The sequence below is a fragment of the Callorhinus ursinus genome, unplaced genomic scaffold (assembly GCF_003265705.2).
Source record: "Callorhinus ursinus isolate GAN/ISIS: 27379988/994484 unplaced genomic scaffold, GSC_fseal_2.0 scaffold14, whole genome shotgun sequence".
Lineage (NCBI taxonomy): Eukaryota > Metazoa > Chordata > Mammalia > Carnivora > Otariidae > Callorhinus > Callorhinus ursinus.
Genome location: NW_027397076.1, coordinates 17,222,887 through 17,239,766, shown reverse-complemented (window position 1 = coordinate 17,239,766; position 16,880 = coordinate 17,222,887). Strand labels below are relative to the sequence as shown.

The 16,880-nt window shown below is 36.7% G+C and overlaps 1 protein-coding gene across 2 annotated transcripts in view; it reads right to left on the bottom strand.

Annotated features, from left to right (window-relative positions):
• Positions 1-16,512, bottom strand: part of DCN (decorin) — a 42,414-nt gene extending 25,902 nt beyond the window's left edge. Inside the window, exons 1-2 of one of the 2 annotated variants that reach the window (XM_025882562.2) lie at positions 16,326-16,512; positions 12,119-12,365 (exon numbers count right to left, since the gene is read on the bottom strand). In XM_025882562.2, coding sequence (XP_025738347.1) covers positions 12,119-12,332 — 214 coding nt within the window. In that variant the 5' untranslated portion in view covers positions 12,333-12,365; positions 16,326-16,512. Of the gene's footprint in view, positions 1-12,118; positions 12,366-13,136; positions 13,340-16,325 lie in introns of those variants that run through there. The other variant, XM_025882561.2, reaches the window with a different exon arrangement.
• Positions 16,513-16,880: the final 368 nt, after the last annotated feature.

Genomic DNA, 16,880 nt, shown 5'->3' with positions numbered 1-16,880 from the left:
ATAACATACTGTTACATTTAAGGTCTAGCCAGGGGCACTGGGGTGTCAACTAGCTTTCTCAACAACTATGGACAGAGTATAACAGGGACATATCCTGGTTATGAGTTCTTCGAATGTCACAAAGGAAGGACTATTAAGTAACAGTTAGTCTATGATTCCAAAACGCTGATCAGATAGACTCTATGATGAGGTTCTTATCAGTCTTTACCAAAATTAGAAAAAAAAAATGAGTGCAATTAAGTTAGTTTTAATATAAATTACACATACACACATATTCACATACATGAATACACACATTTCTGAAACTAGCTTCTGCTTCTGTTCTAAATATACCTTCTTAAAAACAATTATAATAAGCAGATGGCAGGTTGTTGTCATTTTGTTGAATTTGGTTTTGACCTTGTAAGAAAATTGACTTGTTCAATATTCAATTTCACTTGTCCCAGAAATTAAAGAACTTCTAAACTAGTCCAATACTCCCTTTTATAGGTAAAGAAACAGAAATCAAATGAAATTATATGACTTATCTAAGGTGTCTCATGTTTAAACTAAACCAAAAACAAGATGGTATGAGACCTCACTCTAGAACTATCCAATATGCCATATATACATGTAAACACTGTGTGTATTTTTTTAAAGATGCTGATCTATACTCTTCCTTGAACATACTGTGCTTATTCTTAATTATTTGTTTTTGTTCTTATAATTTCTGTTTTATGGAATATTCCATCCACTCATGTCCTTCTAGCTTCATTCCAACAACCCCTAAAAATGTTCCAACAACCCCTTTACCCCCTCCTCTAAAATATTCATCCTAACCACACCAGATAACAGTGACACCCCCCCAACTCCTGTTTGTATATAAGCTCATGAGGTATTGTCCTGCACTTTAGTTTTCTTTCTTTTCTGTAAGTTCTGGAAAAGCAGGGACAAATGACTATATTTCACGAGAGCTGTGATCTTACCGCTTTACACATAAAGGCAGGTTTTTGATTGATTCGTTTTAAAAGCATAGTCTGTTCTGCTGTCCCATGGTGAAAAGTTCATGGTCATGGCTTCAAGATCTTTTCTGCTATGTTCTGTTATAATCATTTCTTCACATCCTGCTTTCATAATGGTTCTAACTTTACCTCGGAAGTACTAGAATATAAGTGGCTATAATAATCACAATTTTCTCTCTGATTCTTGGCTGGCCAGAAACATTTTAGGAATGAATGCTACCATCAAATATGTCATCCCCATTACCTGCATCTGAAAATTTCTTTCAATTTCTTCTGTGTCTTTGACATATTTGTGAGGAACTTTTGGCTACATGTGTCTGAAGGATACTATCCTTCCTGTCCCCCATGGTAACTGATCCAATGGTACAGTTTCTCACTATGACATATATTTTCAATTATAAACCCTTGGATGGAGAAACAGACCTTCATTTACAGATAAGTACTGCCAAAAACAATCAAGCAAATAATGAATATTGAATCTGATTAAGCCTCTAGATGTAACTCCCACTTTAGAAGAAATAGTCCAAAGTACATGCTTAAGTCTGCTAAAGAAATGGGTTCAACAATGCTAATTTAAAAATGGGCAGAATATATTAGACAGACATTTCTCCAAAGAAGACATCCGATGACCAACAGATATATGAAAAGATTCCTAACGTCACTCATCATCAAGTAAATGCAAATCAAAACCATGGGATATCAACTCACCACCCGTCAAAATCAACAACACAAGAAACAACAGGCATTGGTGAGGATGTGGAGAATAAAGAACTTTCCTGCCTTGTTGGTGGGAATACAAACTGGCACAGCCAATGTGGAAGACAGGCTGGAGGTTCCTCAAACAATTAAAAATAGAACTACCTTATGATCCAACAATCACACTACTGGGTATTTACCCAAAGAATACAAGAACACAAATTCAAAGGGATACACCCACCCCCATGTTTATAGCCGCAACATTTACAATTGCCAAGCTATGGGAGTGTCCACCGATTAGTGAATGGATAAAGAAGATGTGATATAGATACAATGGAATATTATAGCCATCAAAAAGAATGAAATCTTGCCATTAGAAATGAAATGGATGGAGCTAGAGAGTGTAATGCTAAGTGAAATAAGTCAGTCAGAGAAAGACAAATACATGATTTCACTCTTATGTGGAATTTAAGAAACAGACAAGTAAAAGGGAAAAAAAAGGAGAGAGAGACAAATAAAAAAACAAACTCTTTTTTTAAGAAATTAATTAATTAATTAAGGATGAAGAAGAGGAACCAGTCCTGCTGTTCCCCAAAAATTAATTAATTAACTTTTAAAAGATTTTATTTATTTGAGAGAGAGGGTGAGAGAGAGAGTGCACAAGAGGGGTAGGGTCAGTGGGAGGAGCAGACTCCCCACTGAGCAGAGAACCTGATGCAGGACGCCCGCATCACGACCTGAGCCGAGGGCAGTGGCTTAACCAACTGAGCCACTCAGGCGCCCCCCAAAAAACAAGCTCTTAATTACAGAAAATAAACTGATGGTTACCAGAAGGGGAGAGGATGGGGGAATGGGTGAAATAGGAGATGGGGATTAAGGAGCGCACTTCTTTTGATGAGCACAGTGTATGGAAATGTTGAATTACTGTATTGTTCATCTGAAGCTAATATAACTTTGCATAGTAACAAACTGGAATTAAAATAAAAACTTAAAAAAAAGAAATCAATTCAACAGAATCCCAATTTCTTCAACAGATAAACTATAAGGAAAAGTAAAAAAATATTAGTTTTCCCCATGTATAGTTTAAAAGAGACTTAAAAGCTATCTATTTATTTATTTATTTATTTATTTATTTATTTATTTATTTTGAGAAAGTGAGAATGAGTGAGAGAGAGAGAGCACTTGAGAGGGAAGAGGGTCAGAGGGAGAAGCAGACTCCCCGCTGAGCAGGGAGCCCGACGTGGGACTCGATCCGGGGACTCCAGGATCATGACCTGAGCCGAAGGCAGTCGCTTAACCAACTGAGCCACCCAGGTGCCCAAAAGCTATTTAAATGATCGCAATATATGTACTTCGTTTGGATCCTAATTAGCACAAACTGTAAAACAAAGCGTTTCTAATATTTGTGAGATGATTGAAAATGGGCACACTGAATGACTATTTGATGATATTAAGAAATAATATTAAATTTTAGATGTGATCTGATTATGATTGTATTAATTAAGTGCTTTAATCTTTCAGAGAAACATACTGATATATTTTTGGATAAAATGACATGACATCTGGATTTTGCTTTGAAATTAAATGGAAGGGGGAAGATGGGTAGAGATACATAGAAAACTACTGGCATTAGTTGATCCTTGTTGAAGCTCGGGGATGTGTGCACCAGAGTCTCTTATTTTGCAGATTTTGTATATTTAAAAATGTTTCTATAACTTTCTAAATAAGATTGGTATTTGAACTTTCATCCTGGTTCCTCTTCTTGATCCTTAACATCCCCAGGCAAGTTGCTTCAGCTGTCTAGGCCTCGGGTTTCTTGCATCTTTAACAGAATTTTTGTGAGAATTCAGTAAGTTGTTCTACAAAATAATCTCCTACCACAGTGTAAAGCAGGCCCTCAATTACTGGTACCTGGAAGTATCATCAATAAGGAGATAAAAGAGTGCAGCTTCAACTATCTTGCTGATTATTTAGTCTGTAAATCTGTGACAAAGTGGTTGTTGTTTTTTTTTTTCCTGTATAACATAATTATAATGCGTACTAACCTGAAAGCTGAAATCTGCTCTGCCCATGGATCACACACAGACCTTTCATTTAAAGCTCTTATTCCTGGGTCGGCTCTTCTTACCAGACCCTTTGTGGTCTTGTTGCATTCATCATTGCTCCCATGAAGTTCAGGGTCTCTAAAGAGCTTGTCTACCAAGCTCTGCCTTTGGCTGGTCACCCCTCGGTTTAGCAAGCACATGTTCCCCAACAAATAACTAAGCTTCCCAAAAGCTGTCCTCGTCCATTTAACTCTAGTTTAGTAGTGGCAAATGCTACGCTCTTTTGGCAAGTTTGTAAAATATCAGTCTTTGTTTATGTTAGGCTACTTGTTTTGGTCAGCATTATCATCTTTAGAGTCAAAGTGGCTTTGAGTTTAAATCAACTCAGACACTAACTAGAGATAACTAGGAACCTTTCCCTTAGCATTCCCTTGTCTCCATCTCTTCATCTGGAAATGCTGAGCATGAAGTAGACTGGGGTAGAAATACTAGACCTAAAGATTCTTTTGAGGTGATTAAAAACTTTATTTCAGTTAAAAATTGTTTATTTGAACTGAAACCAATCCTCAAAGAGTATGAAAGCAAACAGTTATTCAAGCTTAAGTATATTTTTATCTTAAGCTTTTAAATTAAAAAAAGTAAATTCTGTCTATAAATATGATCTTATTAACCATATATGATTTTAACCAAGTCATTCTTATTGAAACTGATGAATTTTATAGTCATTCCCAAACTATATGGAAAGTGAGATGTTGAGCATTTTAAATGAAATATTAGCCAGGTAAAATTCGCTTCAAAGAAGATATTCTACAATAGAAAGAAAGCCATGAGGATAGGAGTCAATGCCTTTTGTAACGATCTTAAGTGGAAAGTTTAAGTAACTGAAATAAACTTGTAAATTAATGTGCATATAACTGATTTGACCTCTTAAGTAGTTTGCAACTGTTAAATAATGACCTTCACGGGGATGTGTAATACCTGTGGACCTTCTATATATAATACATAATGTATGCCTGTGTTTCTCATTAGAAATGTACATAAATCTAAGTGAGTATGTAGATAATTGCATCTTCCAAAGATGGCATTAATTGTATCTCCCATCCTATACGCTTTTATTAAATACAAACTGGTCCCAACCCCATCAAAAGATGAAGTGAATCAAATTCCCCTCCTGTGGAATCTGGGATGGACTTATAATATGTCTTGATGACCTAATGGAATGGTCCAGAAGAAACACACAGCATGACTTCGGAGGCCAGGTCAGAAAAGGTTGTACAGCTGCTACCCGGTTCTTCTGGGACACTTGCTCTGGGGGCAGCCAGGGGCTATGGGCTATGTAAAAAAGCCTGTCTAGGGCGCCTGGGTGGCTCAGTTGGTTAAGTGACTGCCTTCAGCTCAGGTCATGATCCTGGAGTCCCGGGATCGGGTCCCGCATCGGGCTCCCTGCTCGGCAGGGAGTCTGCTTCTCCCTCTGACCCTCTCCCCTCTCATGCTCTCTCTCTATCTCATTCTCTCTCTCAAATAAATAAATAAAATCTTAAAAAAAAAAAAAAGCCTGTCTAAGCTGAGATCACCCTGCTGCAGTGGCCACGTGGAACACTCCAGGTGACAGAACAGCTGAGCTCACAGGCAATAGCAGCAGCAACTGCATGAGAGTGAGCTGTCTTGGGTGTGGAGCCTAAGGTAGACTCCCCATGGCCATGGCCCCAGCCAACACCTGACTGAGATGCCTGAGAGACCCCAAGCAAGAACAGCCTTTCTGAGATCTGCTCAAATCTCCTGTACTTAAATAATGAGCAAAATAAAATTATCTTTTTAAATCGCCGAGCTTTGAGATATTTATTCAGCAATAGTAACAGAAACAGAGTGGTTTTCTAAATTTAATTATTTTTCAATGAGCATCCTTTAATATAATTCTAATTTTTCCATTAAAATGCAATTATTTCCAAGGCTAGTCTGAATTATTTGTTCTCCCAAATTCTGTAAATGGAACTTTATCTTCTTTAAAATAGGGTTATTTATTAAAGTAAATAAAATTCTACTTAAGACGTTATCAGAAAATCATTTCTGAAATAAAGGCTAATCAGCATTGTACTTTTGTTTCAAGTTGTCCCTGTGATGAATAGCATGGTTCTGCTAGCAAATGTCAGCAATCTGGTAAACATCATGTTGGACAAAAGCCAGGTTGTCCTAAGACATCATGCTTTCTTTTCCCCCTGCTCTATGGCAGGGGTCCAAACTCCAAGATTTATTCTTGTTGGTTTCCAACAGTATTTTTTATAATTCTGTCTTCAATTTAATAATTAGGACAATGGTGATACACTTCAGTTTTTGGCACATGACGTGACATATTGGAGTCCCAGCTCCATCAAAAACCTTTCTGTTCAAGGCACGCATGTTTCCCTATTTCCCTCTTAAAAATGGCAATTTGATTGTGGTAGCAGTTGGATCAGCTTTCAGAAATAGGAGATTCCCCCTTTAATTTGATTCTCCTTTCAAATAAACTCAAGGAAGGTTTAACCTTCCTGGTTCTATATCTAGTCACCCTCAAAACAAAACAAACAAACGAACAAATAAACAAAAGCAAAAATGCTGTGTACCACAGCTCCATGACTCCTAATTCCCAGTCAGCCATGTTCCTTCCTTTTTCCAGCTTGACAGAATCAGGAATATTGCAGAATTATGCACTCATCCAAGCACCAGGTCAAGCTTATGTTCACTTATTCATCAGGCATTTATTGATGTTGGGGTATCTACCAAGTATAAGGCATTTTATTGAGTAGAGGGTATACAAAAATAACATCACTATGCTTCCCTTCTGGTAGAGAAAGTAAATGTTTAAATAGGTAAATAAAATATACTGAATAACTATTATATAATATATATTTGATTAATGTAGAATAATCAAGGCAAATGTGGATTACAGTGAAAGCACAGAAGTAGACAAGCTGCAGAAATTGCCTCAAAGCAATCTTCAGACTAAGTCAAGGGTTAACTGACTCCTGAGTGTCGTCGTGTAGTTGCTATAGGGCTTTCTCCTTTTATTAAGACTGGATTGAAAACTGGGTTGATTCTTCTTTATCCTTATTTCCAAGGAAATATATAATCTTCTTTCTATTCTTTGAAGGAGAAAAGTTCAGACTAGAGGGTCTCCTGCATTTCTTTTGCCCAGGGAATTGATATTCTCGAACCTATTCCCAGCCTGTCCTCCGGAGCCAGGATGATCTTGCAGAGGAGAATGCCTCACAGCTGCAGTCTGACCAAATGCCTTGATCCCAACACAGCTGCCTCTCTCTCTCTCCTGGGACTGAGAAGGAAACCAGGGATATGTCAGTTCTCAGTCAGGTCAAGGAGACAGATGCTTCCTTCGGCTTTCTCTGACTCCTCTCTTCCTCCTCTCCATCTTTAACCCCTGGGTCAGGAACTTTGGCCATCTGGGTCACATGAGAATTCCTCCTGCTGCGTCTAAAGATCTGCCATACTCCACCCTATCCAATATGAAGTTAGGCAACCCATTGGGCATGCTCTGTGCACAGCCCCCTTCTCATACTATGTCTTAGGCACACCCTTTTGATGCATCTGAAACTCCTAATGAGGGTCACCCCACATCTCTGCTTCTGCAGAGCCAGACATAAACTATAAAAGCAACTGAGCTTCCAACATTGTCTCTGCCCCTCTACAAAACAGCCCTAATTTTTCTTCTGAGTTGATTTCACAGAGGAAGTCTAATGGTTCATTTACCTCACATATAAGATTTGCTTCTGGAAAACCAGTTTCCCCAGACAAGAAATAAGCTATCTCATGTATGTCCCAAGTGGTGGCTACTGACAAAATTTTCACCACTTGAAGCAAAATTATTAAAAAGAAGAAAACTAACTCTATGCAGTGTAAAGAATTTGGGTTTTTCTTTTTCTTTCTTTCCTTCTTTTTTTTTGTTTTTTTGCTAAGACATTTTTAAAACTAAAATATCCTTTGCCATATGAAGTGCACTTTAGGGACCGGTAGTTATTTGTACTGCTTTTACATGGCAAAATAAAATGTTACATCTTCCAACATCATCTCTAGAGAGCCAAATGTGTGGGTTGTGAATCATTTATGATTATAAAATAGCCAAATGTTTCACTGTTCTCCACTTCACCAAACCCATTTTGTTCAAAGGAATGGTGTTTGGAGAAGACTGAATTGCTTGATAATTGTACCATTCTCTAATTTGTGTCTGTTTATAGTTGGAGGTGATGTGGTCCTCTTTAGGAGGGAGGGGAGAGAAGGTGCTATTTTTTATCTAGTTCGACAGGCGGTATACTTCTCAGAGATTCTCAGTGTCAAAGAAAAAGAAAAGAACATTATGAGGAATAGCCTCATGTTACTAGCCAACTTTGTCTGAAATGGTAAACTAAACAGAACAGTATGGTAGACACTTTTATCAATATCTTCTATTCTTACCTAATGAAATGTGATATATTCCCATTTCTCCAGTGAAAGTTTCAATGTTTCGGCATTTACGGGTAGTAAATGGTAAAGCAGGACTTGAGTTCAGAGGTGTTGAACTGCAAAACCCAAGTTCTTGCAACTATTAAATCATTTTAAAAGCTTTGTAAATTCTTTTGAAATTTGCTTATAAGAAATGCCTCAAGGGGCTCCTGGGTGGCTCAGTGGGTTAAGCATCCGAGTCTTGATTTCAGCTTAGGTCATGATCTCAAGGTTTTGAGATTGAGCCCTGCATTGGGCTCCACCCTCAACATGGAGCCTGGTTGAGGATTCTCTCTCTCTCTCTCCCTCTGCCCTTCCCCCTACTCTCTCCCTCTCTCTCAAATAAATCTTTAAAAAAAATTAAAAAAAGAAGTGTATCAATAACTATTACTTTAATTTGGAAGAATAGTCAAAAAACAGTGCTTATACTTACTTCACCTGCCAGGGTTGATCTGCCTTTTAGCAACAAAATGGAAGTCAGTACCAAATAATGCTACCTGGTAACACGTGAGCCAAAGATGAATGGCTACCTGGTAACACTTGAGCCAAAGAGTATACATATAAGTAAGAGAATTGTTTTCTTTCAAGATAATAAGTACATAAAACAGCATCCACTCACAGGATCAATATTAGGACATTTTAAAAAGATTTTGACAAGAATGAGTTACATTGTAGGTTTATTATTTTAAGGTAACCATAGATTTCTGAATTTGTTCATCTTACCTTTTTTTTATAAATGCTACATTTAAGAGTAAATTGCTTTATGTCTTAAAAAAGATAGATTAAAAAAAAAAGAAGATGGTGTCTCATTCAATTCTGGTTCAAATTACAAGCTAAATTACAACAAATTCAGCCAAACAACTTGGCCAATATCTGTGAAGTATTCATTACTTTCTTGGACAGGTGAAAAAATGTTTACTTTCTCAATCCCCCATGCTAGAGAAAAACATAAATAATGCTATTTTGATAAATTGGAACAAGGAACTAAAACATCCATGTATCTTCTTGAACACCTCAAATTTTCCTATGAACTAATTATTAAATTCCAATTTCAGTTTTTACATCTTAGCTTTGATGTAGAACTGTTTAAAAGAACTGTTTAAAAAGTCGATGTTGTTTAACTTCATCAAAAACACTTTTTAGTGGCAAAAACAGTCAAACATTTTAGTAAGAAGTGTTTGCTTCTATTAAATATTGCTTAGATATAAAATGACAAAAGACTACTGTCCTTCAACACTAGCTCCCCTCTGCTCATTAAAAGCTCTGGCAAGAATAATCCTTTAGAAAACATTAGCCTTTCATAACAATAAGCATTCACATTTCTCATCCCAAAGTGCATTACATTTTTTTCTCTCTCCTAATAATTCAAGCTTCACGTTCAGATCACTAAAGAACTTAAAACAAAAAAATAAAATAAACTGCATTGCCTTTATGATCAATAAGATTGCCTATTTCTCCTTCCTTGTTTTTTTTCTATATATCTTTCACCTTTTACTCCATATAATCATCACATAGAAAGTATATATCGAGAGTCCACTATGAGCCAGGCATCACACACAAATATGAGGATCTCTAAGGTCAGCTGTGATTTTTCTGCAGATGAAGATATCAAGGCTCCAAACAGTGCCAAGAGCATAAAGTAAGAAGTTAGATGGTAGTGGAGAGTGTGAATAGAGTGTTTTCTTTAAAGGCAAACAGATTGTTCTTCCTTTTTGAAACGTATTTTCTGTTTTAGAAATATCTGACCAAAACCCTTCACAATATATTTAAATATGAATTCAAGAAAAAGTAAAAGTAACTCGGATGAGACCATTGCTCATGGGAACTCAGTTCTCTTCATTCGGTAGTGTTCCCCCAAACAAATCATTATTATAATCTTTGCTACTTCCTTGGTATAGAAGGTCAGTCACTCTTTTAAAGGAATGATGTACACTCTGGGCTCTTAGGTAAAAGGTAACATATAGAAATCTTCCTCATCCAAAAACAACACAAAATACATTGAAACAAAATAATAACAAGGTCATGAACGACCGTCAATGAACTTGACAATTCCGCAGACTGGATTTTTCTGTTTAGTTTTCAGCAATAGATTTAGGCCTTTTTTTTTTTAAAGACAACTGGAAAACTGTCTCAAATGCTTTCATCAGACTCAAGTTTTATAAACTTTTTATCATATGAGCAAACTATGTTTATGGAAAATAAAGCCAGTGAAGCTACTGGACAAGTCCTTCCTCCTTAAAAATGCCAACTGTTCATTGTTGGCAACATATGTGGTGGGTATTAATCATGAACCCTTTTAACCTTGTTTCCTGAGGCAAAGTGAGATGTAACTGGCTTCACATTTCTTAGGAACTTGGCCATTTTAATAAATTTTTTAAAAGTTTACCCCTAGTATATCCATCATATGGTGATTCCAATGTGCAGATATTTTCAACTGCATGATTGAAAATATGTACTAGCAGTGCAGGTAATCTCTAGATACTTGTAACAGTTTCTGTAGAATTTGAGAGTGATCTAATCCCCCTTGTAGCAAACATACAATTCAAGAGAAAAATAATCACCACCAATATAATATCAGACCCACAAGAACAAGGACCGTATTTATAGTCTTCCTCATTCCTTCCTTGCCAGAGCTTACAACAGATCTGACCCATTGTGGTATCTCTATATATTTGTTGAATGAATGAATGGACGAATGAATGAATCCAGTGGAATTATCCTGTAGCTTTTTTAAAGCCTTTCCACACACTTTTTTTTCTGGGTGTTTAATGGCTATACAATATGTCAGCATTTTAAAAGCTATCCTGAATGTTTGATTTTGAGTTGTTACTACCATGTTTTATGTTTTCCTGGGTTCCAGCATGTAGTTTATTCCAACTGTAGAGGTAGTGACAAATTTTCCTGCAGAAGGTTGCTAGAAAGCATGTTCTGAATAGATACAGGGTTCCCCAAAGAAGTACCCTACTACACCATGGAGTTTCTTCCATTAGGAAATACACCATGGAAGAGTCATTCTAATGAGGATTTTTTTTTCCTTATAAGAAAGTGAGCCAAAAAGAGAGGAAGAGAGCGAGAGAGAGATGCAAATCAACTGTCACGTCAACTACATTCATTTCCCTTTGGCCCATCTGCTGGGGCCTCAGACTTTCTGGAGATTTATCTTTTGGGTGTATTGCTCTTGGAATTCCCAGGCCAAATTTTTCTTGAAACATGATAAATCAAGCTGTATACAGTGTTAGGCTAAAGATATATGTCCCGTGATTATATTGAATATTTATACCCTATCTTAGTTGTAAAGATTGCTTTTGAAACTTTCTAAAGAATATAAACAGCTAGATTACAAAATGCCAAAGGCAAAGGCAAAACTAAGACCCAGAGATTAAGGGAGTATTTTGGTTCTTGAAAGGTAATTTTTTGTTCTAAATCTTCACTTGTTTTGCTTCTCATAAACTCCGCATACCTTACAGTTTTGTAATGTTCAAACTCTGTTATCTGGGCTAAGCCAAGAGTAGAGACATCACCCAGGTTTTAATATCTAACATTTCTTGAAAGCAAATCACAGAATTAAAATAAACCATCCCTTCGGAATAGTGGAACAGAAGACATAATTTTGTTCAAAATTTTACTTTACAGAAGGGGGACCATGAAGTTCAGAAAGATTTTTTTTAAAAGTGACTCGTCCGAGATTGCAAAGGTGATGGAGCTCCAATTTAAAAAAGAAAGAAAGAGGTCTCCTAACTTAAAAGCGCCTTCTTTCTCGGCTATTCAGCTTCCTTTACTTCTCCATAGGTGGCACTGTCTCTCACATTTGGAACTGCAGAGATTAAAAAGGAAAACGCTAACCTCTCGAGGAAGCCATTCCTGTGAATGAAGCAAGGTGGCTAGAGACAGCCTGCACCTACTCACCCAGATCAGAACACTGGACAACTCGCAGGTGACACTGACAGCGGAAGGGACACATAGGCCCCAGAGGCTCTAGGTCAGAATCCACAGGAGCACGCTCTTCCGGGCCTATCCCAGAAGCCTCATCTTCTAGCATAAAGTCAAATAAGCCTCTCTGTTGGAACGGCCCAGCCCAGGAAACTTGTGCAAGCAGGAGGAAGATGATGGTTGCCTTCATGATTTATCTCATGTATTTTCACAGCCAAGGAACCTAGGAAACAAACGAAAGGTTTAGAAGAGTCGCACCACCTGGTTACTGCGTTATGTCTTACATAACACCCCACAGTAGAGAGTTAAGTATAAAAAAAAAAAGTCTTTCATTTCTTGTGAGGAAGCAGAACACTGAAATGTATTTGAAAGGTATGTAACAGACTACCTTGCACAGCTATTTACTTAGGAAAAGAAATTTGAATGTAATTTAAATCTTCTTGCTTGAATTTGGGGTCTGAATTGAGATGGCATATCATATATTCATGTCATTTGCAAAATGGTTATGATGATAGACCATGTTAGAATTCTCAGGGCTTATTCAACACAAGCCAGGCCACAGTCAAATAAAATTTTGTCTATGCACATGAGAGATCTTCAATTCCTGCGTCAGAAACCTCTCTGGACGCCAATCTCACCTCCCCAGCCCACTGTATTTATCTCGGTCCAGACCTTTCTCATCACTCCCTGAACTACCACAAGAGCTTCCAACTGGTCTCAGCCTTGAATAGTTCCTTTACTCCAGGTCATCCCCCACTCTGCTGCTCAAGTCGTGTTCTGAGAATTAGATTTCATTGTATCCCTATTCTATGGAAAACTCCTGTTGACTTCTCAAGGCTTGCCAATAAGGTCCACATCTCCTTTGTGGCCTGTGAGACCGTTCATAATTTGGTACCAACCGATGTTTCAAGCCCGCTTTCTCTCAATTTCCTCTCTCCTCCAGTCCCCACCTCAACCCTGACACTCAAAGCTAAGTGCCATTTAAAATACCTACCTTGTAAGATGGCAGTGAAGACTAAAAATGATAATGGACTTCCCTTGCGGATTCCCTGGCTCATCCAGGCAGGATGCTGCTTCCTCCCTCTTCTGTGCCCCACAGCACGTTGCTCTTACCTCTTTTAAAGAACTTATCACATTATACTGTAATTTGTTTTGCGTGCTTGGTCTGTCCCCCCAACTAGAAGATGTACTCCTTCAGGGCGTGTCTTATTATTCTTTGTTCTGTACCCAGGCCTTGCACAACATTTTGCACATAAATGACTCAATTGACCATCAATTTATTAATAATACAAGTTATTCAGTTTGTTCCAGGCAACCAGTTGGTCTGATCTTTTTTAAAACCCAAACTTATCTTTTTTTCAATATCAAATTTCTAGCCCAAGAAAGGTAACAAATGGAAAACCTCAATTTGGTGGAAGCACAATTTATTTTTTAGAATAAATCTATGGGCCAGTTTCTCAAACTGATCATTTTTTATTAAAGCAGTAAACATATATGGAAAATCCTACTGATTTTTATAGGACTTACACGTTATCTGGTTTTACCCCGAGGGCAATTTTGTAAACAAACAAAAGTACAGTTTTGACAAATCCATACAGTATTTATCCATTCCTTCAATGAGCACTTTAGATACATACATCTGTCATTGAGTTGGGATTCAGCTGGCTGAAGGGAACTACATAGATCTGAATAACAAAAAGTAGTTGATCATGTAGAGAACAAGCAGTCTATTTTTGACTTGATATGTCTTAAAACCCTCCGGAAACTAAGGATTCCCAAAACACATAGCAGATGTTATCTTTAGTTCCCCACATCTACTTTGAAACGTACATGTAAAAGAATCATATTAAAGCTGCCCATTCATAACCAGATGTAAAAAAAATGATTTTTAGTCATCAGTCAGTTATAACATATGCAACAACAACAAAACCAAAAAAAAAAAAAAAAAAACAAACCACTTTGGATCCCCTAACCTTAACGTATCTGGTATCTGTCTATGTAACTTCTGGAACTTCTTGGCTAGAGGCACTAGAGAGGGAAAAAAATGTTTTTGGATTTCTTACACTTGTGCTCTTAAGTTTACATTTATTACTGCGGTCTGTGTTAAGGCAGCATATATAAAGTACGGGCATGTGGTTTCTCATTTAAAAAATACCACAAAGATTATTATTCACACTGCCCCTTTAAATTCAGTATCAGGTTTTCTCTGGGAGTGTGTTCCCACTCAGTTACTGCCTAGCCTTTTAATGGAGAGCCTATTGTTTTGGCAGTGTTCCCTTGGACTGGATCTAAGGGAGTGGTTTCTGTCTGTTTCACATTAAAATGCAATGTTTACGGTTTACCACAGTTTGCTAGGCTTGCATACTTAATATCTTACAATTTTAGAAGAAAAATGAAGCAAAGTAATTGCAGATTTAATAAATAGCAGTGAGAATTAATGCAGATGTTGCTTTTTGATCTTTTCTCCAGAACAGAAAATGCCTGGTTGTTTCACTAACCCCAAAAAAGAAATGTTGAACACTAGCTCAGAGGAATATTATCATTTATATGTGTTTACTCTTGTTAAAATGGTGCAAATCCTCTGCACAATATTTTTCTTGGTTTAAAGCTGAACACAAGCAGGAAGTTTATAACTTCCATTACTTATTTTATATCACTTTGATGTGTGTGTGTGTGTGTGTGTGTGTGTGTGTGTGTGTGCATTTTAACCCTGAATGTCCTGGAGAAAAATAATATGTCCAGGAACTTTATACAAATTCCCCCAAGAGATGGTTTCTTTTAAATTAGTGTCATAATACTTGAAGACCCAGCATCTTAAAACAATTAGTGGGGGCTGTTGATATTAATAATTTCTTATCATGTCCTTCCTTCCTTAGTATATAAGAAAAATAAACAAAAAAGAGCAGATGCCCTTGTAGAAACCAAGGAGATTATTACTGAGACAATATACTGTCTAAATTTCATTGAAATTGTTTGAAGCATTCTCAAAAAGTATGACTCTTTCCTAGGTGCTAATTGCTAGGTGTAATGTCACTACTCCACTAAAGCTAGTAGCCACAGTTTATAAGTGTTTCATCGAAAATAATAATTTCTGGCTCTTTAAACTACTTCAGCCCATTAAATTAACTATATCATTCAGTTCAACATTTGTAGGATGTCATTCATGCCTTTGGTGTAACTTTCAAGATCAAAATTTAACCCTCAAGAGATAAGTAAAACTATAACTGCAGAGCAAAATAAAAATCCCCCAGCACCAGGTGAATGAAAAACCTCAATAGTAATGGAAATAATTCAAAAAAAGACAATAAAAATGGCATTTATCCATAAATAAGGACTGCTAAAGGAAGCATTTGGTTCTTTTTCTGGTCAAAATAGCAATAGGAAAAGAAAAAGCCACAGGAATTTATGTCACTGGGAGCCCACTTAATCAGTGGTCATTGTGTTACCCTGTTTTGAAATTAGCAAGAAAAATAACCTACACCCTCCTTTTCAAGTGATGTATTTTACAGTAAAATTTCATTTGCATTGAAAATACTGACTGGGTTTTTTCTTTCTCTGTAAGGAATTATGAAGCTAACCGTGAGATTATCTTTAATAAGCAGCGTAAGTATTTTCAATGTTTATTTTCACCTCTCTGGTGATAATTTCTATTCTTTTCTAGGTTGTAGAAATATACATTCATTTGACTTCTGCAGCTAATCACCAGAGTTCACATCTCTCTGAGATTTTAAAAGTTCTGAAAATATGCAAGAATTCAGGAGGGAACTAAATCCTTAAATATACATACATATATATATATATATATATATATATATACATATAGCCCAACTACAAATAGTATGCTGATCTAGAATATAAATGCTTTCTAAAGAGGTAAAACATTTCATTAGTACAAATACAAAATATATCAATGTAGATAGTCATGGTGTTAGGTTATAATTTTTTTTAATAAACATCTTTGCAAGAACAGAAAGAACTAAAACAATGCATTCAACCATTTTACCAAATATTTAACTTCTGTCTTCAAGTAATACTTGTTTAAAATACTGCATAAAGAGTATCAAAAGTTTAGAACGATTTTTTTTTCTTTTCTTTCTCTCACCAAATAATTCCTTTTGCCCTCAGCTTGATCAAAGTTTTATTAGTCTGTAGCAGAGTTCAGGACAATTATTGAAAACCATACCTTTTAATCCGGGGATTTGCCACAGGAGCCCTCAAAGCTGAGATGTAATTACACTAAATATTCAGCCCAAGCAAAAGAGTTTGCAGGTGTGGAAAGGAGGAGGGGGTAGGTGCTGCTCTGTGACTGTCACTAGGTTGAAAACCTCCTGCTTCTACTCCATAGCACAGTTAAAAAATAAGGTTTCCCTCAATGAACACAATCCGGCTGACACCCACATTAGATCATATGGTAATGATATGTCTCTTGTATTGCAGCCAGAAAGTTTATCGGCCTTTTTTCTCCCCATTTGCTTTATTCCTTTTGCATCTACTTAAGATTCTAAAGGGCTTATGTGGTGTAGAGGGGCGACTTGATTTGAAATTTGTTTTATTGTGTCGATTCGTTTCCCTAAAACATTGTAACTAAAGGGTTTGCTTCCCCACCCCCAGCCTCACTCCACTATCCACCCTTTCTAGGCTTGTTTATAAGTAACTTCCGAAATGACAGTTTTTCTTGCTTTCATGATGTGCAAATCTGGCAAATGGAACGAAATTAATCTTGTGGTTATTTTGAACG